The following is a 26,056-nucleotide window of genomic DNA, read 5'->3' on the forward strand; positions in this document are numbered from 1 at the left end:
TTTTCTTGGTTCCTACCTTAGTTTTTCTCTTGGAACATTCTTCAACCCTTGTTTCTTCACTTTCAGAAGATAATTTTGCTTCTTCAAAAAAGTTAGCCATCAGTTATCATCCCTTTCAACTAGTCCCACACTTACGTCTTCAGTCTTAGAGAGTAACGTTCCTTCCCACTATTTAAACTCACATCTCCACTTTTGCATTCTTTCTGATCTCATCATCATCTTCTTTCCTACTGGCCCCTCCCCTAAGCCTATAAACAAGCCCAGATTGCCCCCTCCCTAAACAAATTCCAAACTCAAGTAGTCATTGATACTGCATCTCCCTGTAGTCACTCCTCATTCTCTACTTCTCTCCTTATTTTACCTTCCAAGAGCAGTCATCTTCTCTGCCGCTCCATGTTCTCACCTCCTGTTTGCTTCTCTGTCTCCTACTCCTGACAATCTAATTCCTCAATTAGAGTTACCAACACTGTTTCTATTGCCAAATCCAGAGGAAACTGTTCAATCCTTTTCTTGCTGGTCTCATTGCAGTATTTGATACCACCGATGTTCCCTCTCTTGAAAGTCTTTCATTTCTTCTTTGACTCCTGTTCTATTCCTGCTAGTATAACTAGTCCTTAAGAAAACCTGAAAATATCCAAATCTGTATGAATCTGGCTGCTCATTCACCCAAGCTAGAAGACTTGGCATCATCCTTGACTTCTTTCTCTTGCACCTGCATCCAACCAAGTGAGTCCAGGAGGTTTTGCCTCTGAACTATTTTATTGAATGCTCTCCTGATCCACTACTCTGGTCGTGACTCAGGTCCTCACTATCTCTTACCTGGACCATGATTGCAGTCTCTATCCAGTTATGTGTGTGTGTGTGTCTCCCTTGCTTGCATCCCCCACCTGTGCAGCACCACCCGCAGGATAAGAGTAAACATCATTCTTCCCACAACCTGACCTCCTCTGACTCTCCACCATTTTTTTCTACTCTCTGATTTGAATTTTGTACACTAATAACACTGAACTACCTCAGTTTCCTGCACACACACTATGCTGCTTCCCTTCGCTTTCATTGTCTCCTCTGTTTGTAAGGTCCTGAGTCTCATCCTTTGCCTAATTGAACAGCTCCTACAAAAAGCTCTCCCCGCTGCCCTAACTGGTTTTGCTCAGTGGATAGAGCGTCAGCCTGCGGACTGAAAGGTCCCAGATTCGATTCCAGTCAAGGGCATGCACCTTAGTTGCGGGCACATCCCCAGTAGGAGGTGTGCAGGAGGCAGCTGATCGATGTTTCTAACTCTCTATCCTCTCCCTTCCTCTCTGTAAAAAATCAATAAAATATATTTAAAACAAACTCATTCGCCTTCTAGGCATTGCTAGGCTTCTCTACTTTCCTCCCACAGAAAAAAATACCTTCTGTGTTTATACTGATGACTTGGTGGTGATGGTGAAATATGTCAATGTGGTTTCTCTCTTTACCATTACATTAATAAGCTCAAAGGTAAATATAATTGTTATATTCATGTTGGTTTTCCCAGTTGGATAAACAGTACCTGACACAACATCATTGGCACTCAGTAAATAACCTGAATACAGCTATAATTCAGTTCAACTTAGTACAAATGGACTAAACAATGAAAAAAAATGCTTACTTGTATGGGATGTTGGCTTCCTGTAAAAAGGCTAGCAAGGCGCGGGAACCATTGTGGGGAATATGGACATCAGTGACTGTTCCCTCTGAGACATAGGAGATACTGCTGGGCTGCCACAGGTCCACCTGTAGTGCAGGAACCAACCTATAATTCATATTCAGTGTAGGTGGGAAAGATCCATGTCACAGTGTCAAACATGTTATCTTGTTTGCATTCAGTAACATCAAACACATTTTGGAATTAGACTCAGGGCTTGAATCATGAGGGTAAAACTCCTATTTGATTTTGAATTCTCTAAATTATGTCATATCCATATATAATTTGATCATAATTTATAAACGTAAAGACCAATACATTAAAGCTACAAGGTAAAAATGAGATAACAGTTATAAGTATGAGTTTGATGTTTAATATTATTTATTGCACAAATATTAGAATAATACTGATAAAAATATTACCCTTTATCCTACTATACAAGCAAATCGTGGTAGTCTGACAACATTTGGTAACTTTACATGGAACCCTCTCCAGGTTTGGTACCTCCTCTTTCGCCAACACATGCCTTTCACCAAGAGAAACATTCTTTTCTCAGGGAGGACTTGTCAGCTAGGGTAGGTTTCCTCGTCATAGTTCTTAGAACACCTTGTGCTTTCATTGTATAATTTCCTTTGACCAGAATGTAGCATCCAGAGGGCCAAGGATTTGTCCATTCTGTTACCACCCCATTCCAAGTGCCTAGAATGGTGCTTTGTGCACATTGCAATTCAATTGTTATCTGTTGTGTATATGTAGGCTTCATTTAGTAATTCACTATGTGTTTACCATGTGTTCAGTGTTTTGCAGGAAGGCAAGGGCCATGTCTGCTGCTTGCTGTAGTGCCCTAGTGTTTTGTCTAGTGCTCTGCACTGGTAGGAATTCCAAAGTCATTGAAAGAATGACTTGTATTTTTGCAAAAGATACCTCCAACAAGGGACTGATATCCAAAATATATAAAGAACTCATACAACTCAGAACAAAACAAAAATTCCAATTTAAAAATGGGCAGAGGACCTGAGCAGACATGTTTCCCAAGAAGACACAGATGGCCAACGGATATATGAAAAGATGTTCAACTTCACTAGCTATAAGGGAAATGCAAATCAAAATTGCAATCAAATACCACCTCACACATGTTATCAATAGGGAAACAAACAAGTACTGGAGAGGGTGTGGAGAAAAGGAAACCCTGTGTGCTGCTGGTGAAAATGTAAATTGGCACAGTAACTATGGAGGTTCCTCAAAAAATTAAGAATGGAGTTACCATATGACCCAGCAATCCTTCTTCTGGATATCAACTCGAAAAATTTAAAAACACTTATTCGTAAAGACATATCTATCCCTATGTTCACTGCACCATTATTTACGACCTAAGTGTCCTTCAGTTGGATGAAGAAGACCTGGTAATAGGGACTACTACTCAGCCATATAAAAGGATGAAACATTGCATTTTGCAACAACTTGGATGGTCTTGAGAGCATCATGCTAAGCAAAACAGGAAAGGTGGAAAGGAACCAGAACCATGCGATTTCACTCATATGTGGAATATATAACAAAAAGCAACAAGTGAACAACAACAGCAACAAAAACAAACTCACAGACAACAGTATGGTAGTTACCAAAGGGCAAGGTGGGTAGGAGGAGGATGAAGAAACTAAAGGGGGTCACATATATGGTGAGGAAAGGAGACTGGTGAGCACACAATGCAATATACAGATGGGTTATTATAAGATTACACACCTGAAGCCTGTATGATGTTATTAGCCAATATTACCCCAATAAATTTAATTTAAAAAGAATGAATAGCTGAACTCAGCTGGGAGGGTGGAGAGGGCTATCTTCTGCATAAGTCTAAAGCTTATCAATTAGGTGCAGTTTGTTAGTTATAGTCATGTCTGTTTTCTCTCTGCTTTGGGACTCCCTCTTCCTGCATTTCCAGTCTTGGTTTGCTGCTAAGTTTTTATCAGATAAGGTTGAGTTTATTTTCACTTAGGTATTCAATTAAGAACTCTATAAGACTAAAAATACTTTGTGATGCAAGGAAAAATGATGGTATAATTTAATTTGGAAAGGGTAGAGAGGCATTTATTTTGGAGACAAAAAGTCTACCTGTTTTCTTTCAAGCAGCTGACTCCTCCACCAACTTGCAAGGGCAAATCTGACTCAGCTAACATCCTAGTCCAACAATCCTAGGAAAACAGAAGTGTGGGGCTGGAAGGGATGCTGAGAAATCATTTGATCCATCTGTCAGCCTTTGGGCAAGGATGCATCTAGGTCTCAATCAAACTGTCCCCAATAGATGCAACTAAACCACATCTTTTTAGTCTCCAAAAGAGGAGAGTTGATAACATACTAATTTAACTCATATCCACATTTAATAAGAGAGCAGACATTTGTCTTAAGCTCTTACATTATAGCACAGTTTCATTTTGTTTTCTTGTTCTACACTGAGCAATGGCTGGTTTCTTGCCTTTAAGAGATAAAGCACCTTGGTATCTTTTTTTTATGTGTTAGATTTTCCTAATCCTTTAATCATCTTTAGGACTTGCCAGATTTTTTTTTTCTGATTGTGTTTTTATTCTTATATCAGTATTTTTTTAAAAAAATTTTGATTACAGTTGACATTCAATACTATACAGGCAATCCTCGGGTTACGTCAGACTCGATGTACGTTGATTTGTGGTTAATCGCCATCTCCCATTTATTTATAAAAAAAAAGTTCTGTCATTTCAACATATGTACATATGTGTTTTATGATTTATTTACCACAAGTAAAGGTCAGGAATTGTTATCTTTCGTTTAAATTTTTGTTACTGTTTCACTTCATTACTGCTGTGTATGTGCTCCATGTGAGTGAGTGACGTAGGTACTTATGTAGGTGGGTTCTGACTTACGGTGAAAATCGCGTTACCTTGTGCCGTAAGAACAAAGGACCTACTGTATTAGACTTACAACATAGTGATTAGACATTTATATAACTTAGGAAGTAGCCATCCCGATAAGTCTAGTACCCATGTGACACCATACATAGTTATTAAAATATTATTATTGATTATATTCCTTAGGCTGTACTTTATATCCCTGTGACTGATTTTTATAACTGGCAATTTGTACTTTTTTAAAAAAAATATATTGATTTTTTTACAGAGAGGAAGGAGAGGGATAGAGAGTTAGAAACATCGGTGAGAGAGAAACATCGATCAGCCACCTCCTGCACACCCTCTACCGGGGATGTGCCCGCAACCAAGGTACATGCCCTTGACCAGAATCAAACCTGAGACCCTTTGGTCCGCAGGCTGACGCTCTATCCACTGAGCCAAACCAGTCAGGGCAATTTGTACTTCTTAATCCCATTCCCTTTCACCCCCTTCCCATCTGACAACCATCAGTTTATTCTACAGACATCTTTTTGATACTAAGGTTTGTTGCCATCCCTTAATACTTCCCCTCCCCCCATCATTATATCCCCAGTTTTCAGAATCATGCATGGCACATAATAGGCACTAAATATTTTGGAAACGGGATGAAAGAAACCACACATTTTTATCTCTTTCTTCTTTTTTCAAATATGTATTCTCTCCAAGATTGCTCCAGAGCATTTCTAGGTTCCCAATTCCAGTTCCTCTTACCAAGAAATTGATAAATTTTCACTTATTTCACTTCTCAACTCAAAGTCCTTAATTTTGAATTTTTATTACATTTCCGTGTAATCTTAGAATACGCTGCTTCTCAGGTCACAGTACTGCACTCTTTTCTGATGACGGCAGTGGTCACGTCAGCTACACTGTTCAAGAAATGCTTATCTTTCACTGTCCTATTTGCCCTTGCTCTCCTTCTTACAACGTGTCAACATTTCAAGTATCAGTGCGCTGCTGGGAGGGAAACGTGGCCAAAGAATATGGTCTCCTATAAACCAGAGGCATTGGTAGGCTGTTAAAATTCCTGGATCCAGTTTTGCCTAGCCCTGTCTTCTCTTTCCAAGCCCAGGAGCATTTTGTAAGTTATCATTTCCTTAAAGCACAGTCCCAATAAATCCAAAAAAAGGCCTCAGAAATGTAGGCAATTAGATTTCTTGTTGTTTCACCATTAAAGAAAGATGAAAACATGTTAACTAACAACTAATTAGGGATTAAAATAATAAAAAACATCACCAAAGGCCTCATATTGGGATAAAGTTAAATCAGTCCAAAAGAAAGCATTGCTTATAACTTTTAATACAATAGCAATTATTACTACCAGCCTGAGTACTAGTCATCAGAAAAACATTATTTCTACATGAGGTAAAGGTGGGAAGCCTTGGGAAAGCTTTGTCTTCGTGCCCAAGTTTTCCTTCTAGTTCTCTTTAAGGCTAATTGCTGATTGTAATAATTAGATAGTCCCATTTATTGAAACGAAGCCCACATATTGGAAAAGGGAAAGATTCTTAACATTTCCCTAAACTACTGATTGGTACATTCACAATCTGGAAGCATTGTTGAAGCCTATCCGTCAAAGACTTAGACAATAAGAGCAGTAAAAAAAGTTTGGTTTATTGGATCAGTGCAACAAGGGGTTAATCTCAGGACCGGGGCTTAGAATCTGTGGGATTTGGGGTCATGTTAGGTAATTCTGTGAAGGGGTTAAGGAAGTAGGATTTTTTTTCTGGAGTGAATGCTATCCAAAAGAGAGGTAATTCTATCATTGGATAGCTTAATAATTTTATCTAGAAAACAGGGGAAATAATGTGGGGCTAAAACTGTAATTGATAAAGAAGCCGTAGCCACTCAAATCAGCCAAAAAAACAAAAAACAAAACCAAAACAAAACAAAACACACACACACACACACACAAAGGAGGAATGTTTGGTCATGCTTCTGGTTTGGACAATGTTCTTTTTTGGTCTGTGTTTAGTCATGATCACTGTGATCTTGTTTTTTGTTTTAATCTTATTTCATGAGGGACACAGAGTGGTCTTGTCTGAAATTGGTTTACTGTGAAATGGTTTATATTCACCAGGAGAATACCAAGTCTAGCTGTTAGTGCGAGTCAGGTTTGCTTTCCGTTTTCCAGGATGATCACTGTTCTATTTAGGTCGTGTGATAACTGCTGGCAGGCTAAACAAGGGCTGGGAGCTCAGCATTATCAGGCCAGGGTGACTTGGAGGTGATTTGGGGACTACGGCGTTTGGGGTTATGGGACAACGGATGTCGAGCTATGCTGGCCCCCCCAGGAGAGACTAGGAAGTCCATGATATCTGCCTTTGATTCCATGCACCTTTATGTAGCACCTACATACCAACACCTTTTTCATATAAAAGAGTCAATACTTCCTTAATCCCTGTCCTTTCGGTGAACATTTGAAGACTTATAAATACTAAGGAAAGATTCTTGACTCCTATCCTAGAGACACTGAAACTAGGCGGCCATGCAGGAAACGTATTAGAGACGTAATATTTCACTACATTCTGCTAGCTTAAAATAACTCTGTACCTGAGAATCCAGTTAGCATTTTTCGCCTTTAGCTTTGCAGAAAGGATGGAAATAATCAGAAAGCAGCTGGTGCATCACATGGATATTCATTAGTAAGTATATTTGAAGGAAGAGCCCCTGATTGCATCCCATAAAGTAACAGAGATTCCCTCTACCCTCTTTTGATGATTTATGGTTTAAACATTGATGACTTCTCCATGATATTTGCTACATTTAGAATATTCCATTTGGTGCTTTAAGAGCAGTATGACGGTGCATTTACATTTTAAAATTCTGGCTCTTTACTGTGGTTTAATACTCAAATGGAAAGCACTTCAGATTTTGTTAATGAATTTTCTTCCCAGAATCTGGCTCAAAAACTTTACTATATATTATCCAAAGAAATAAAATAAAACATCTTTGGTTTAGTGAAAAAAAAAAAAAAAAGATTCCCAACGTAGGAAACGGGAAGAAGCCATTTCTTTTATATCCTATCTAAATTTTAATATGTCACATTTTAGGGCCTTAATTTTCTTAATTACAAATAATGTAGCTAAACTACATGATTTCCAAGTACCCTTTACACTATAATTCTGTTAAACTCAGGGTGCCTTTCTGAGTATAAAAGCTTACATTTCCCTAGGAAGATCTTTCTCAAATTTATCCATATTTTCTTCTTATCCTAAAAGTTAGAAAAAAGTCCCTCTCAACAATTTAGCACTAGAATCACCTTGCATGGACTTATAGGTCAGTATCTATAATAATAAAAGTGTAATATGCTAATTAGACCAGACGACCTTCTGGACGAAGCCAGGTCTGCAAGGGCCGAGGCAGAGGTGGCCGCTGGGGATGTGCCCCTTGCACGAATTTCATGCATTGGGCTTCTAGTTGAAAATAAAACAGAAGCATTTATCTGTTTCTTCTAGGTTATTTGTTGGCAGATGACTGTTCATAGTTGTGTCTTATGATCCTTTGAATTTCTATAGTATCATTTACAATATTCTTTATTTCTGATTTTATTTATTAATCTTCTCTCTTTTAAAAAATGCAGATTCTGATTTAGCAGGTCTAGATACAGTCTGAGATTCTGCATTTCTAACAAGCTTCTGGTTGATGACAGTGCTGCTGGCCCATAGATCACACTTGGAGCTGCAAGGAGTTATGTCCATTGGAAATGCACAGAAGGAGCGAGACAGGAAAAGCATTCCAAAAACAAAGTTGGTTATGCAGAGTGAGGAAGAAGGAAGGAGAGGAAATGATTGAGATTTCTAGCCTATGGGAAAGTTATCGACTGACATGGGAACGAAGGAGAACCAGCTGCAATCTGTATTCATTAAATCAAGTTTCCGTCTGTTCTTAGACCAATTTTTAAAAAGTGAAAGAGCTGAACCCACTCTTACCAACATACAACCTACCAAGACTTAATCAAGAGGAAATGGAAAGCCTGAACAGACCAATAACGAATAAGGAAACTGAATCAGTAATAAAAAACCCTCACAACAAAGAAAAACCCAGGGATTCACGGTTGAACTCCACTGAACATTTGAAGAAGAGTTAATATTAGTTCTCCTTAACCTCTTCTAAGACACAGAAGAGGAGGGGACACTTTCAAACTCATTCTATGACACCTGTATCACCCAGATACCAAACAAAGACACCACAAGAAAAGAAAACTACGGGCCGATATTTCTAGTAAACTTAGATGCAAAAACCCTCAATAGAATACTAACAAACTAAATTCAACAGCACACTGGAAAGATTATATACTAGGAGCAAGTGGAATTTATCCCTGGGATAAAAGGGTGGTTCAACATACACAAGTTGACTGATATATTAACAGAATAAAAGGTTAACAGAACATAGAGTCACAAGAAAAAGCATTTGACAAAATGTAATATTCATTCAAAATAAAAACTCAACAAAATAGGTGTAGAAGAAACTTATTTCAATGCAAAAGAAGGCCATCTATGAAAATCCCACAGCTAACATCATTCTCAATGGCAAAAACAGGAAGCTTTTCCTCTGTGATCCAGTACAAGGCAAGAATGTCCACTCTTTTCACATCTATTCAGTAGAGTATGGAAAGTCCTAGCCAGAGTAAATAAGCAAGACAAAGAATAAAAGGTAACCAAATCGGAAAGGAAGCAAAATTATCACTGTTTCCAGATGACATGATATGTAGAAAACCTTAAAGACAAACACACAAAAGCCTATTAGAATTAACAAATACATTAAGTAAAGTTTCCGGAGACAAAAATCAACAAGCAAAAATTAGTGGTATTTCCATACACTAATAACAAACTATCAAAAAATTAAAACAATTCCACTTATAATACCAGTTCAAAGAATAAACTAGAAATAAACTGAACCAAAGAGGTGAAAAGCTTATACACTAAAAATCATGAAACAATGGTGAAGGATACTAAAGAAAACAGAGAAAAAAGAAACAAATTCTGTGTAAATTGTAACAATATTAATATTTCCAATCAATGTCCATACTGCCTTAACTGATACATACATTCAATGCAATCCCTATAAAAATCCCATTCTTTATAGAAATAAAAAACCCTATAATTTATATAGAAATACAAAGGACCCCCAAGGCAATATTTTTTATTATTTAATTTTTTATTTTTATTTATTGATTAAGGTATTACATGTGTCCTTATCCCCCCACTGCCCCCCCCACCACCTCCCCACTCATGCTCTCATCCCCCTAGTGTCTGTGTCCACTGGTTATGCTTATATGCATGAATACAAGTCCTTTGGTTAATTTCTCCCCCTTACCCCCACCCTCCCCTGCCTTCCCTCTGAGGTTTGATGGTCTGATCGATGCTTCTCTGTCTCTGGATCTGTTTTTGTTCATCAGTTCATGTTGTTCATTATATTCCACAAATGAGTGAGATCATGTGATATTTATCTTTCTCTGACTGACTTATTTCACTTAGCATAATGCTAAGGTCCATCCATGCTATTGCAAATGGTAGGAGTTTCTTCCTTTTTTATTTTTATTTTTTTATATATTTATTTTTAAAATATATTTTATTGATTTTTTACAGAGAGGAAGGGAGAGGGATGGAGAGTTAGAAACATCGATGAGAGAGAGAAACATCGATCAGCTGCCTCCTGCACACTCCCCACTGGGTATGTGCCCGCAACCAAGGTACATTCCCTTGGCCGGAATCAAACCTGGAACCCTTGAGTCTGCAGGCCGACGCTCTATCCACTGAGCCAAACCAGTTAGGGCAGAGTTTCTTCCTTTTTACAGCAGTGTAGTATTCCATTGTGTAGATGTACCACAGTTTTCTAATCCACTCATCTACTGATGGGCACTTAGGCTGTTTCCAAATCTTAGCTATGGTAAATTGTGCTGCTATGAACATAGGGGTGCATATATCCTTTCTGATTGGTGTTTCTAGTTTCTTGGGATATATTTCTTGAAGTGGGATCACTGGGTCAAATGGGAGTTTCATTTTTAGTTTTTTGAGGAAACTCCATACTGTTCTCCACAGTGGCTGCACCAGTCTGCATTCCCACCAGCAGTGCATGAGGGTTCCTTTTTCTCCGCATCCTTGAGAACACTTGTCATTTGTTGATTTGTTGATGATAGCCATCCTGACATGTGTGAGATGGTACCTCATTGTTGTTTTGATTTGCATCTTTCGGATGATTAGTGACTTTGAGGATGTTTTCATATGTGTCTTGGCCTTCTGTATGTCCTCTTTTGAAAAGTATTTAGGTTCGTTGTCCATTTTTTGATTGGGTTGTTTATCTTCCTTTTGTTAAGTTTCTGAGTTCCCTGTAAATGTTGGAGATTAAACCCTTATTGGAGATAACATTGGCAAATATGTTCTCCTATGCAGTGGGCTTTCTTGTTGTTTTGTTGATGGTTTCTTTTGCTGTGCAGAAGCTTTTTATTTTGATGTAGTCTCATTTGTTTATTTTCTCTTTAGTTTCCATTGCCCTAGGAGCTGTATCAGTGAAGATATTGCTTCGGCATATGTCTGAGATTTTGCTGCCTGTGGATTCCTCTAAGATTTTTATGGTTTCTTGTCTTACGTTTAAGTCCTTTATCCATTTTGAGTTTATTTTTGTGTATGGTGTAAGTTGGTGGTCTAGTTTCATTTTTTTGCATGTATCTGTCCAATTTTCCCAACACCATTTATTGAAGAGACTGTCTTGACTCCATTGTATGCTCTTGCCTCCTTTGTCAAATATTAATTGAGCATAGTGGTTTGGGTCAATTTCTGGGTTCTCTATTCTACTCCATTGGTCTATATGCCTGTTCTTGTGCCAGTACCAGGCAGTTTTGAGAACAGTGGCTTTGTAATCTTGAACAAGAAGAACAAAGCTGGAGGCATTATACTTCCTGATTTAAAACTCTATTAAAAAGCTACAATAATCAAAATGGTATGACGCTTGCATAAAGACAGACATATAGACCAATGAAATAGAATAGGGAGCGCAGAAACAAATTCATGCATTTATGATCACCTGATCTTTGGGTGCCAATAACATATAATGGGGGAAAAGATTGTCTCTTCAATAAATAGTGTTGGAAAAATTGGATATCTACATGCAGAAGAATGAAATTGGGTTCTTATCTCACCCCATATATAAAAATCAACTCAAAATAGGTTGAAGACTTAAATGTAAGACCTGAAACTATACAACTACAAGAAAACATGGGAGGAAATCTTGACATTGCTTTCATGGATTAGACATCAAAAGCACAGGCAACCAAAGCAAAAATAGACAAGTGGGATCTCATTAAACTACTATATTACTGAACAGCAAAAGAAACAATCAACAGAGCGAAGAAAATATTTTCCTCAGAATGGAAGAAAATATTTTCAAACCATATATCTGAGGATGGTTAACATCTAAAATATATAAGAAACCCAACTAAATAGCGAGAAAACAGCCCTATTAAAAAATGGGCAAAGGACCTGAATAGACATTTCTCCAAACAAAATATGCAAATGGCCAACAAGTAGAGGAAAAGCTACTTAACATCACTAGTCATTAGAGAAATGCAAATCAAAACCACAATGAGACATCAGCTCACACCTGTTAGAATGGCTATTATAAAAAAAGACAAAAGATAACTTTTGGCAAGGATATGAAAAAAGGGAACCCTTGTACATTGTTGGTGGGAGTGTAAATTGGTACAGCCATTATGGAAAACATCACAGTAGTTCCTCAAAAAATTAAAAATAGAACTACTATCTGATCCAGCAATCCTACTTCTTAGTATATAGCTAAAAGAAATGAAATTAGCATCATGCTCTGCACTTTCATATTCATTGCAGCGTTATTTACAATAGCCCGGATTTGGAAACAACCTAAATATCCAACAAATGAATGGATAAAAGGAAAATGTGACACACACATTAACTTCAACCAAGTTTGAGGTAAATCCAGCAAAGGAGGAAACGATTTCTAATCCTAAGAGCAGAATGTGATCGGGATGCACTGTCCAGGTGTTTCAATTCATAATTCACAGGAAGGAACTCTGATGTCTGCTAAGCTGGCCTGAAGCCTTTCATGGCAACCCCAGAGCACCCACTGTTGTTCTCTGTTGTATTTAGCAACGCCATGCCCGGCACACAGAACATTACATTAGGACCGGGTGCCCTGGCAACGGCTTCCCTGTAAAATGGCAATGAGTAAGCCATGATGTTTAACAGACACTGCAAAGCTCATGCACCAAAAACAGATCTCCCTCATCCTCCATGTTCACTCTTTCTGAATAATCTCAGTGAACAATCATTTAGGGATATTTAGATGACCTTTTTCCTGAGACCTGCTGTTTTATGCTTTGCTAGATGTCTAATCTGTGTAATTACATCAGGGCACAAAATCTGTTTAGTGTTCTTTGATATGGATTTCACATATAATTCACCACTTTTGCCATGCATATCTCTGACAGACAACTTTAAGCTTCCTTCCATTAACCCCCAACCTCCACCTGGATCTAAGCAGGTCTTACTTCTCCTCCTCACCTGCTCTGCTATCTTTCATGTAATGATACTATAAGGGGGAGTCTTCTGACCTTTTCATCCTAGAAGTTATTTGCAGGGCCTTTAAAACCATTTTTTTTCTAGCTATCAGATATGGTGCTAAGTTATTTTAAAGCCTGCTTGATTCATATTTTATCAGTAAGGCAGACTTCTGTCTATGTACTTAAGTCCCATTTCATGTTCTTTAGAAATAATGATTTAATTAGTGACTATAGAACATAATTTTAAGAATAATGATATTGTATAATTACAAAGCACTGGGCTATGTATAAGTGATTTTTCTTTCAAATGTGTAGCCCTTCTCAAAAAGTAGTTAATTAGAATTACATATATACTTCAGAATGAGAGAAGCATAATGTAGAAAAATGCAACTTATTGAAATTGGAGCTCAATTATTTTCTCCATGAAACTCACAGCTTCTCTCAGAGTTTTCTGTGCGTTGCAAGGTTTATTATCTACACGATAATGCACCCCAAACACCCAAACTCTAAATCTAAAAATAACTTTCAATGTCTTTACCTGGCTTATCTTCCAGTGGATCCTGAGGTAGATACTCTCTCTGCACTGTCCCTCAATTTCACTCCCATTGCCTGAATCTCCACCTTCAACATTTCCCTGCCGGGCCCTTTCATTTTGCTGCTGACCCATGTGCCTGGCTCTCGTCTCTCTCTTCATCAATCTGCCGCCTTGTACAGTTGCTACAGTTACCTTTGTTAAATGCAGGCAGGCACCTGCTGAAAGTCTCTAATGTTATCTACTGAATAGAGGATAAAGTCCAAGGCCTCTGGTAATGAACCTTGTTAGTCACTCACACTCTGGTCTCGCCAACAGACTCGTCACTCCCTGTCTCTGTCCCCTGGCATAGATGGTTTTCTTTACCGGAAGGGCCTACTTGCTTCCTTACTATCTCCCTCATACCCCTAAGCATAGGTCCAGGTTTTGTGGGGTCCAATGTAAGAAAAAGAGCACACACTTATGTACTCTCATAATTTCGTATAATTACAAACACAGAGGCAGGGTGTTGCAAGGATCCCAGCCTTGGGCTTCCTCCTGGTAAATCTGCCTGAGTTATTGCTCAGTGACGCCTATTGAACTATTGCTTATGAAACTTCCTTAGTCTGGCAGAGTGACCATGATAGTATGGGCTCCATAAGGATTTGCTAATTTTAAGAATAAAATCCTATTTGCCTTTAAGTTTGGTTCAAATGTCATCTCTTCTGTACACCCCTTCTGAATTTTCCCAGGTATTTGCTGTTTCTCCCTTTTTCCAAAGTGCTTTGCAGACACATTTAATATGGCACTTCCACACCACCTGCTAACGGTTTATTTGTGGACCAGTGGTCCTCAAACTTTAGCATCAAAGTCAGCTTGCAGAGCTTGTTAATCTCACTGGCAGGGTTCCTGACCCAGTGGGCCTGGGGTGCCTGTCGTTGGAGGGTTTACATTTTTAACAAGTTCCCAGGCGATGCTGATGGCCAACCTCAATAAGAACTATATCCCACTCATTTTAAGCACATTGCTGGTTCTTGGTACCTGCTTCAATATATACATTAAGTGGAAAAGGAATTAAGCATTCACCTATGGAAGGGCATTGTTTCCCCTCCCCCAAAGTTTGAGGCTGTTATAAATAAAGCTTCTCTGAACATTTGTGTACAGGCTTTTGTGTAAACCTGTTTTTATTTCTCTGGGGTAAGTGCCCAACAGTGCAATATCAATTACTTGGCCCTTACTTGAAAGTAACATATAGTCCCACATTTCACATGTAACTAAACACATAAACTTATCTTCTATTTAAAAAAATCAGAAAAGAGCGTATCCATTTGACTAATCTTTTCATGTCTAATATAAGGAATTTCCCTTATGTCCATCTGCAAACGCCGGCGTAATTGGTAAGCTTGTCATGCCTGCAGCTGATGAAATGGACCAGGGCAGAATTTCAGCCAGCATTTCCGATCATCTGCTATAACAAACAGCCTGATCCTCTGAAAATAAGACTTTTTTTTCTTTCTTTCATCGGTATACTTCATTCACAGCATACACGCACACAGTTTTTAAAAGAATGCCTCTTGGTTTCCTTGATTCCAAATTAAACAAATATGGTCATGCAGTTTATAATGAAATGCTTTCCCCTAGCTATTAAAATCACCAAGCATACAAGAGGCGTGTTAGAGAACAAGGCAGCACATGCACAGGTGAATTGAAATTCAAAAATAGAATAGCAACAACAGCAGGTTACTTACTAAAGCTCAGGAGATTGATGGTTGGTCACAGTGTAGTGACCATTGCGCTTCATATAGACAAATGCTAATTGCTTAGCGGAGACTTCGCCCGTGGTGTAGGACTCAGATGGCCTGGGGATGGCATATAACTCCCCCACACCACAGCTCTCAGCAGAATATGTTACTATGTGACTCAACATATAATAATTGAATTAACACAAAACACTAAGGTGAAACATGTCAATACTTTTGAGTAAATAATAAAAGAATGAATAAAAGGACAACAAAATCTCTGCCCATGTCTCAATTACTGGCAGGATAAAGGTAATCAGTTTGGTTAACATGATAAACTCCATTTGGAGAATTATATTTTTATTTGAACTGATAAGTAACAAAAAGAATGCTGATTAATTTTGAGTTAAACACCTAATTTATGAGGCTATAAAACTGTGAAAGAGTATTTAATGTCATCCCCAGGACATCACTTTATAAAATATGTTTGAATCAATATTATAATAACTCTAGAAAAGTAACATTTGAATAATTTATTAATTACCCATATTTGATCAAATCGAATATGCTGTGAAGTTGAGGCTTTCTTCATTTTACCAGGAGGTATGGAAGATTTCAAAAATGGGAGACAGTGATGTTAACCATTATTAATCGCAAGATACATACCAACTTCAGAGAGGTTAAAAAGTGAAAAACATGTGCATCTTAAAATAGATAAGATATGGTAATATATAAGCATTTGTTGGGCTTCTACTCTATGCCAGGAACCATGATAACCACTGGATATACAAAAATGAACAACATATACTCTATATACTCAATAAGTATAGAGCCCAGAGGTGAAAAGTAGAGAGAAATCAAACAACTTCAGGTATAGTGTTCTCAAGTTAATTTTCAAGTTAGTTCAAAACACAAGGAGAAACCTCGCATAATAGCATTATATGAGGGCTATTGATTATATGATAGCTAAAAAGTAGAAGTAGTTTTATGAGCATCTAGGAAATAAACTGTGACACTCTTTTAATTTATTTCTCAAGCACTTGCAATGTCAATCCCCCCGGCCACGTTAAAGTTTGTCTAGTTTTGATAGATTAGAGTGGAAAAAAACCCATCATTTTCCTCTTGGGCCTCAAGATTCAGGAGTGACCCAATATTCAACTCATTCATTTCTCAAATAAATATTTTATCATCTTGCAACTGAAATAAAATGTAGCATTTTAGTCCCAAAGGAAAACTACTAAAAATAATAGAAATAAGCAGAATACTGACTTAGTCTTAAAATATCCCCCACTACACTGCTTGTATCTAATTCAGGTCCCCAAAATGTTGCTGAGTGAACAATATAGTCATTTGTGATGGAAAGAGAGACAATGTTGATCTTCAAACCTGAATCCTTTCTGCAAACTGTTAGATTCCTGAAGGATGTTTTTGTGTCCTTAACTGTTTTTGTTTCACATGACGGCATAATAAAAAAAATAAATATGTGATCTTTGTCCCCGGGACCTGGCCTAGAGCTCCTAGAACACTTGGAATATACTTTCTTTTGTATGCTGATGAGATGACTCATGGGTGTGGTGGGAGAGTAAATAGCTTCAGGATTGGGTTCTTGTAGCCAGAAAAACCAACCAGATGATAAGAGGTTTGTACTCTCAGCTTCACCCCCTGATCTTCTGGGAGGGGAGACAGGCTGGAAATTGAGTTCAGTCACCAATGGCCAATGATTGAACCAATCACACCTACTACAGAAACTTCCATAAAAACCCCTACACTATGGGGTTCAGGGAGCTTCCAAGTTGCTGAACACACTGAAGCGCCACCTCTCCATACCTTGTCTTACACATTTAGCTGCTCCTGAGCTGTTCCCTTTATAATGACCTGGTAAGTAAAGTACTTCCCTGAGTTCTGAGTCATTCTAGCAAATTGTTATACCCAAGGAGGTGGTCATGAGAACCCCTGAATGGGCTGGGCAGAAGTGTGGGCAGCCTGGGCACCTTATTTGCAGCTGAAGTGGGGCCATCCTGTGGGACTGAGCCCTTAACCTGTGGGGTCTGTGCTAAGTTAGTGTCAGAGTTGAATTGAATCAGTGGATACCTAGCTGATGTTAGAGAATTGCAGAATTGGTGTGGAGAAATGATATATACATTTACTGTGAGAAAGAAACCATATACATATTGTATTATGTTCCCCCCCTTTCCTGTTGCACTGAGGCATTTCTGTGGGAACTGCTTTGGCCGAGTGTGAGGGACGTGGCGGGAGTCCCTGCAGGCAGAGCCTCAGAGCCTCAGAGCATGAGGCTCTCTCCATGTGTCAATGACAGCGATGTTCTGAACAGAGGCAGCTCCTTCAGCCTGGGTCCCAGAGTGGAGACGACGCAGCACAGAGCTACGATGGACCATGAGCCAGAAATAAACCTTGTTCAGGTTTAGGCATAACTTGTCTCCCCTAGCATAACCTAGATTATTGTATTGAAGTTCAAGTGATATGGAATAAGGGGTTTATGATGGGAACTGGACTATGTAGCTGTGGGACCTGGGGAATAAGTCGGTCAGATAGTGTTGCCTCTGGTTTGCTGGGGGGCCGAGCCACCACTGATCAGCAGGGCTGGGAGAGAGGGAGGACAAAGTGGAACCTGCCTGACCCCGCTGCCTGACCTTCACCACGTGGGTACCTGCAGAAGGAACCGCATCCTGTGCTACAGACCTGCACGTGCACCTGCACAGAGCTTGAAGAAGGGGATTCCCTGGGACCTGAGAATCTGCAGGCCAGACTGCTGCTCCACAGACATGGTAGGGGGAACTGGAAGGTCAGGGACCACGCGGGTGAGCTGTGGATGCCTGGCCACTGACTGGGACCTCAGAGCAGACTGGCTTCTGCTTTTCCTCTGCCTTGTTTATCTCCAACAATTTCCTCTGTGGCCAATCCTAACTCAGAACTGGATGGGACTTCGGGAAGCTTAGCTAAATTGGCACACACAAAAGCACCACCGCTTATGAGCACATGCCAGGAAAAACTGCAGGCTCTACTACAAGCCGGAGTTCTCTTTTCAAATCCCTATTTGGAGTCAGACTTGGGGAATCGAGAGGAAACTTATTAAAATGTCAACCTCTTTTTGCTTCCTTGAGCCCAAGACCCAAACCAAAGCAAGGGGCGTGGTCCGTTACTTAAGCTCTTGGTCATAGGACTGTATCTGATTGGCCCTTGAGATTAGCACTGGGACCAAGGAAAGAGAGTAAGACCTGACCCTGAGCTTTACTAAGCTGCCTCTGTCCATGTCTCTATCCCGGTCCTGCCAGACCCTGCAAGGGTGGTGGGGAGGGAAGAGAGAGGACGATGAAAACGAACTTGTATTTTTGTGAAGTCCCATGTGTGGTTAATGTCCCATTAACTCGGTGCCTTTTTGAGGGGTACATGTTATCTTTGGCCTGTCACAGGAGTCTTTGCTCTTGGAGATAGGGGCAAGTGGTGAGGCTTGAGCACTGCCGGAAATTAGTGTCCTGACTTAACTGGACCACAATTAACCGATGGCCAGACCCGGGTTCTCTGGAAAAGAAATGGACTCATGTTCAAGGCTTGCTGGATGGTTCCTCCCCGAGGTTACTCTCTCAGGACATCCGTGTGCCCCTGCTCCCACCAGCTGAACTGCATGCTTACCAAGAATGAATTGCATTTATTCCAAAGCCTGTTTATGCCCCTTAGGACAATCGCTGTGAGCGGAAGTGATGCCTGCAGTTTCCATTTCACTCCTGAAGAATGAAGCTGCTGTTGCCCTCTCGGTATCGGTGGCTGTAGCAGTTGTTTCCAGCAGTACCAGTTGGATTCAATTGGCAGTTTGTTCTGCCCTATCAGAATCAGCATCCTGTGCAACTTCGGAGAGATCAGCACCATCTGCCAGCAAACCCCTCCGCCCTCAGGTTTGATCTCAACTCGGCGGGTGTCTGCTCAAAGCTGCCTAGGGCATCAGTGTTAGCAGGCAGTGTCCTTCCTCCAAGGCTGAATTCTGGCTTGGTGGGAGCTTTCCTGCAAACTCCAAAGTCTAGTCATCGTAACCCATTCCCTTTGTTCATGTGTCCAGCATTAAGTATGAAATCGACACTAACGAGGCTTCTAATCACAGCTCTTGAGCCTCGGGGAAGACCATTTTCAATACTCAATATTGATTTTGTGTTACAGCTAAGGATATCCATTCCTGAAAGAAAGTGTTTTTCTTGCTTTCAGAGAGAGGGAGAGAGAGGGAGAAAGAGAGATAGAAACATTGATGAGAAACATTGATCGACTGCCTCCTGGCACAACCCCTACTGGAGATGGAGCCTGCAACCTGGGCATGTGGCCTGACCAGCATAGAACCAGTGACCGCCTGGTGCATGGGACAATGCTCAACCCACTGAGCAACGCTGGCTGGGCAAAAGTGTTATTCTACAGATTACATCACACCTCTGCTCAAAAACTCTTAATGGCTTCCACTGTCCTCTGAGCAAAACCCCAAGGTTTTATCCTTTCTGCCAAGGCCCCATGTGCATTTGCCCTGGGCTGTATCTCTCAGACCTCATATCTTTCCTGCTCTCTCTCTCTTCTGTTTACTACCCTCCAGACTAATTGGCTTCATCTCTGTCCATCAAATGACTAAACTCAGCTGGACAAATCTGCCTTGGTACTTACGACGATCCTTGCCTGGAATTTCTCTCTTGAGACCTTTGCATGACAGGTTATAGCCTTACTACCACATACTTAAAGAGATGTTTTCTGAACTTTCAAAGAATCCCATTCTCTCTATTTAATTTATTTTTTCCATAGCATTTACCACATTCTGTAACTACCTTCTTCATTTGCCTATTTTCTTCTCCACGATGACAAGCTCAGAAGGGCACCTATTTTGTCTATGTTGTGGATTAACCTCTTTAAATATCCAGTGAATAAAAAATGAATTTAGCGTTTGGCACTGTCTAAAATATGCAAATCAATGTAAATTAATTACTTTTACACTTCAAAGGAAGCCAGAAACTCAAAGTACCTAAATATAACTTTCTTCTTCTAAGACAACACAGAACAAGTGGACAGCTGTTTTCATAGGATGGACCATTCATACACTATAGTGAGTCATCAGGTAAAGAAATTAGCAGCGGGCGGGGGCGGGGGGGGTGGGGAAGGGGGTCAGCATACTAGTAACTTTGATGCAAGACCCTGTCAGAGTAAAGAAGAGCTGATGTAAACTGTTCACCCACGTGTTTCATCCCAGCAAATGCACAGTACAAATCTTGCAGTCTATGCCTGCGCCTCCCACCTGGTCACACTTCATCATGAGGCCGATGGTATCCATAAACACACCCTGAACACCGGCGCAAACGGAAAATGGTAGTCTTATCAAGTAAGCAAAAACTTTATGGCAAAGTATAAGAGTCAGTAAAATTGGTGAGATTTTCTTTTAACAAACCCTGTTGAATTATAGTGGCCCAAGAAGTTTTTCCAGGTGATACTGACTCACCTTGCTTTGCAAAATGCACGTGAGGCCCACTTGAATCAGAGGGTTGACTATTACAGTGTCCTGGCGCTGATGTTTGGCGTCCGGCTTAATACATTACATTTAAGGAGAGTTGTATTTCATTAAGAGTCACCTGAAATTTCTCTTTGCCCCCATATATTGGCACATTCTTGCTGTACCATAACTATGCCATCAATGAAACTTGTTTGTAAACCATTTAACGTTTATATACATGTAACCCTAATAAGACTGATAAGAAATTTTATTTAGATTATTCAGAGAATGACTTACCAACTAATATATTATCCAAGTCTATACTTCTCCCACTGAAAGTATTTATTATCCTCCCCCAAAACACACATATACAGGAAACTGGGTGGAAGAAGTGAACACAACAAATCCCAGTTGCAAATTCAGACTCAGGACAAGAATACTAGCCTGCCCACAAACCCCTGCACTGCTCATGGCCACGGCGTCCTACAATCTGACCCTTCACAGGGAGAGGATTTAGATGTACAGTCATGTGCCACTTAATGAGGGAAATATGTTCTGAAATGAGTCATAGGCACGTCGTTGTGTGAACATCATAGAGTGCACTTATACAAACCTAGATGGTCTAGCCCAGTGGTCGGCAAACTGCGGCTTGCGAGCCGCATGTGGCTCTTTGGCCCCTTGAGTGTGGCTCTTCCACAAAATACCGACTTCTGCGCATGGGCCACGAAGTTTCAATCGCACTGTACGTGGGCGCCCGCACATGGTATTTTGTGGAAGAGCCACACTCAAGGGGCCAAAGAGCCACATGTGGCTCGCGAGCCGCAGTTTGCCGACCACTGGTCTAGCCTATTTCTCCTGGGCTACAAGCCTATATAGCATGTTACTATAACAAATATTGTAGGCAATTGTAACACATGGTATGTATTTGCATATTTAAACATATCTAAACATAGAAAACACTAGAGGCCCCATTCACGAAATTCGTGCACTTGGGGGAGGAGTCCCTCAGCCCGGCCTGTGCCCTCTCGCAGTCTGGGAGCCCTCAGGGGATGTCCAACTGACGGCTTAGGCCCGCTCCCCATTAGCACTGCCACAGAAGTGGGAGAGGCTCCCACCACCGCCACTGTGCTTGCCAGCCGTGAGCCTGGCTTCTGGCTGAGTGGTGCTCCCCCTGTGGGAGCGCACTGACCACCAGGGGGCAGCTCCTGCATTGAGCGTCTGCCCCCTGGTGGTCATTGCATGTCATAACAACCGGTCGTTCCGCCATTTGGTCAATTTGCATATTAGCCTTTTATTATATAGGATTTAGTAAAAATAGATATCAAAATTACAATGAGATTACAGTCTTATGAGACCACCATTGTATATGCAGTCACCATTGACCAAAACATCAGTTTGTGGCACATAACTGCATAAGTACACAATCTTCAGATTTCTGCTCATGTTCTGTCATAATTTTATAGGAACAATAGAACTAACTTTCTCCACTGTCAATAATACGAAGTCTTTTCAAAGTTTGCCAGTGTGGAGGTACAAACAAGCTTTCTTATTTATTCTACTCTGTTTATCTTTTTAAGGCCTTGATAAACCTTAGCATAGATCCCTTTTGTATCACAGCTTACATCATAGACATCATGCTGTGAGCCATCCAGAGAAGGCGGCAAAATGGGAAATTTACCCACACGCTCGTCCACACAGGATTCCACACCGGGGCTTTCTATTGCTGATGCTTTGGACACACACACACACATACACACACACACAATCCCGTTTCCCAGATGTACTTTCGGCAGGGCTGTTTCTAAACCATCACACAATGAAATGGAGAAAACACTGTAATTACAAAAGAGAAATGCTCTCTACAGGTGCTTGCTAGACTCCATCGTTTATGACATTTAGCATTGTTAACCTGATTTACAGTCTCCCTCAGTGGGACAAAGCTATACTTTCTCCAGCTGTTTTTTTCAGACTTCTATCCTTGAATACAGGTATGTGCCAGGAAGAAATACAAAGTGTTCAAAAACAAGAGACTAGCTAACCGTGTTCTGCAAGGCCTTTGATCTTCCTAGGAGGCCAGAGCAATGCCTCTGTGGATGAAAAGTCTTGTATAAGGTGATAAACTATGTTGTTAACTGGTGGGGAGAAGAGGCTGAGGGAGAGGGGGCCCTGGACGCTGCTCATTCTCCCTCCCTCCCTCTTACTCTCCTCTTCCACCAGAAGAGGCTCACTCAGGGGGAATGGGGTTGACATGGAGGAAGCTGAGGTTTGCCAACTTTTCAGCTGTTCCTGACTTTTTAATTTGGGTATTGATTGATATCCTAACAGACAGGCTGACACCAGGGCTGTAGGCCATATGGAAATGGACTGCTAGGCCATCTCCTATTTTCCTTTTAGATCCCCTTTCCCACTTGTTAGTGGCTCAGTGCCTGCATGCCACCCTCTGCTCAGCCCCATTCACCCAGAATTTACAAACAAAAGCATTTTGCTAGCTAGGCTTAAAACAAACAATTATTGTTTGGAGAGTACATGCAGCAGCACAAAACCCTGATTATTTGAAACACATTATAAACATGCACATGTGGAAGAGTCTATACAGAAGAGCAAATACTTTCTAAATTTCCGCTTTTAATTCCTATTCCAATTCATCTTAAATAGAACTATCCAATTAATTATTCTTTAACAACACTTTCAATGTTTCTCCCATATCCCCAAATCTATAAATACTACAAATTGCCAGTAGGATAAAACTCCCCAATTTTAATGTTGGTGACTTAAAGTTCTCTATTAATTTAGTGAAAAATACATATGAGGAACTCCACTAGGCATTGCCAAGGATACAAAATGAGCACAAGACTTCTCTTTCAAGGAATTTACAACCTAATTGGTAGACTATATGTACAAAACAACCTACAAGGCAGAATATATGAGCCACAAATAAGACATAAATAATAGCCAGCGATTATATACTTAGCATTTACTATGTGCTAGGTAGTTCACATCTCTTACCATGAATCTTCACAACAACAATATAACATAGAGGTATCTCCATTTACAGATAACAATAGCAATTACCAAATTCCTACCAGTGCCAGGCGTTGTGTATATATGATCCCATTTAACCGCCATAAAATCTCATTTTATAAATGAGTGTTGGTGATCTGCCTGAGGTCACAGAACTAGTCAGTGTCTATATGGTCTAAATCAGTGGTCGGCAAACTCATTAGTCAACAGAGCCAAATATCAACAGTACAACGATTGAAATTTCTTTTGAGAGCCAAATTTTTTAAACTTAAACTATATAGGTAGGTATATTGTTATTAACTTAATTAGGGTACTCCTAAGTTGGCCTTTGCTAAAAAACGTCCTCAATCTGACTGAGGTACGTTCGCTGAGGTCGACCCCTTCCAACTCTCCCATCCACATTTGTCTTGTATACTTGTTTCGTCTGTCTCCTTTCGTTCATCCTCTCTATATGTCCACCCCCCACTTCTTCTAACGCCACTTCTTCAAAATAGACTTGCCCAGGCCAAAAACCGACTTCTGCACATGGGCCACGAAGTTTCAATCACACTGTATGTGTGTGCCCGCACGTGGTATTTTGTGGAAGAGCCACACTCAAGGGGTCAAAGAGCCACATGTGGCTCGCGAGCCGTGGTTTGCCGACCACTGGTCTAAATGTATGGTCCAAATACACATGTTGGAATCCTATTGCCCAATGGTATTTGGAGATGGAATCTTTGGAAGATGTTAGGTCATGAGGGTGGAGCTCTCACGGGTGGGATTAGTGCCCTTATAAAAGAGGCCTGAGAAAGCTCCTTAGCCCCTTTGTACCATGAGAGGACACAGTGAGAAGTCAGCAGTCTGCAATCCAGAAGAGGACCTTCATGAGAACCCAACCATGCTGGTACCCTGATCTTGGACTCCCAGTTTCCAGAACTGTCAGAAATAAATTTCTGTTGTTTATAAGTCACCAGTCTGTGGTATCTTTTATAGCAGCCATTACTGATTAGGAGAACTAGAAATTATTGGAGTTCCTTGTAAGAGAGCTCCAAGTCTGATACTCCCCATTTGGGCCCTTCTCACCTCCTAAGTGTATAAGAAACAGAACATGCAATTGGTCTCTGACTCTAGGAGTAAAGCTTGCCAAAGTATATGGTGTCAAACCCAGATTTCTCTCTGCCTATGACTCTCCTGTTATGCGTGTCTTCTCCCTCTACGCCCCCGACCCCCATTACTATTTTTTGGAAGCCTGTGCTTCTATTAGGATACAAGCTACATAGTGGCTGTTAGAGCTATTCTTTGTGTGTGTGCGCGCACGTGTGTGTGTGTGTGTGTGCGCGTGCGTGTGTGTGTGTGCTTGGGAGATAAAGGACTGCATCTAAGGTATTAGTTTATTTAATTCAGTCTTCCTATTTGTGCAATAATAGATCGTTTAACAAAACTGCATTCTCTTATATGAGTTGTGCTTTCAAGGTCATAGGAAGAGCAGCAGAGAGCTGAATCAAATGCACGAAATGTTCTTGAAACCATCAGCAAAATGTTTATACCCACATTATCCATTAGAAGGGACGTATGTCTGTTTCCAAGTACAATTTATGCATAAAGCAAATTTTCTCATTTAAAAAGGCTTAATTCAACTTACCTTACACATTAAGTATGATGTCAATGTATTTTAATTAGTAATTAAAATTGCCGAAATAATTTCATGGGTTTTTTTTTTTAAAATTGTAAAATGATCCATCATGTGGCAATGCACATTGTAATTAAGCAATGATCAGAACAATCATTGCAAACAACAAAGGGAAAGGCTGGCCTTTAAAGGAATTTCATAAGGAGTGTTTGAGTTGATGTCAAAAAACATTTACCGAGAAATGAATTGAGAATCCCAGTGTGGTCTTCTAAATCTTTCAGTCTGTACCATTTGGTCAGATCCGTCACGCCATTTGAATTAAAGCTAGAGATGGATATAAAGCAGCAAGACCCCCAAATAAACATGTTAGATAATGGAGAGCAGGTGGCAGACAACGAGAAGCTCTGGGGCCACACCATGGGCTTTCTTTTCTTTTTTTGAGGGTCTTGCTCTGTTGTTAGGTATGCTGCAAACCACTGCAGAATCCCCCTCAAAACCCAGATGGCGAGACTGTGTGTAAATACTTCAAAGGGGAAGGACTGGAAGGATAATGGGACATGGAAAAACAAAAAAGGCCGAAGAGTGT

At 40.2% G+C, this 26,056-nt stretch overlaps 1 protein-coding gene across 1 annotated transcript in view; it reads right to left on the reverse strand.

Annotated features, from left to right (window-relative positions):
- Positions 1–26,056, reverse strand: part of CPA6 (carboxypeptidase A6) — a 198,258-nt gene that overhangs the window by 61,584 nt on the left and 110,618 nt on the right. The window contains exon 3 of the mRNA XM_036338465.1: positions 1,634–1,758. Coding sequence (XP_036194358.1) covers positions 1,634–1,758 — 125 coding nt within the window. The remainder of the gene's footprint in view (positions 1–1,633; positions 1,759–26,056) is intronic.

This window comes from Myotis myotis, unplaced genomic scaffold (genome assembly GCF_014108235.1).
Source record: "Myotis myotis isolate mMyoMyo1 unplaced genomic scaffold, mMyoMyo1.p scaffold_m19_p_16, whole genome shotgun sequence".
In the NCBI taxonomy this organism is placed as follows: Eukaryota; Metazoa; Chordata; class Mammalia; order Chiroptera; family Vespertilionidae; genus Myotis; species Myotis myotis.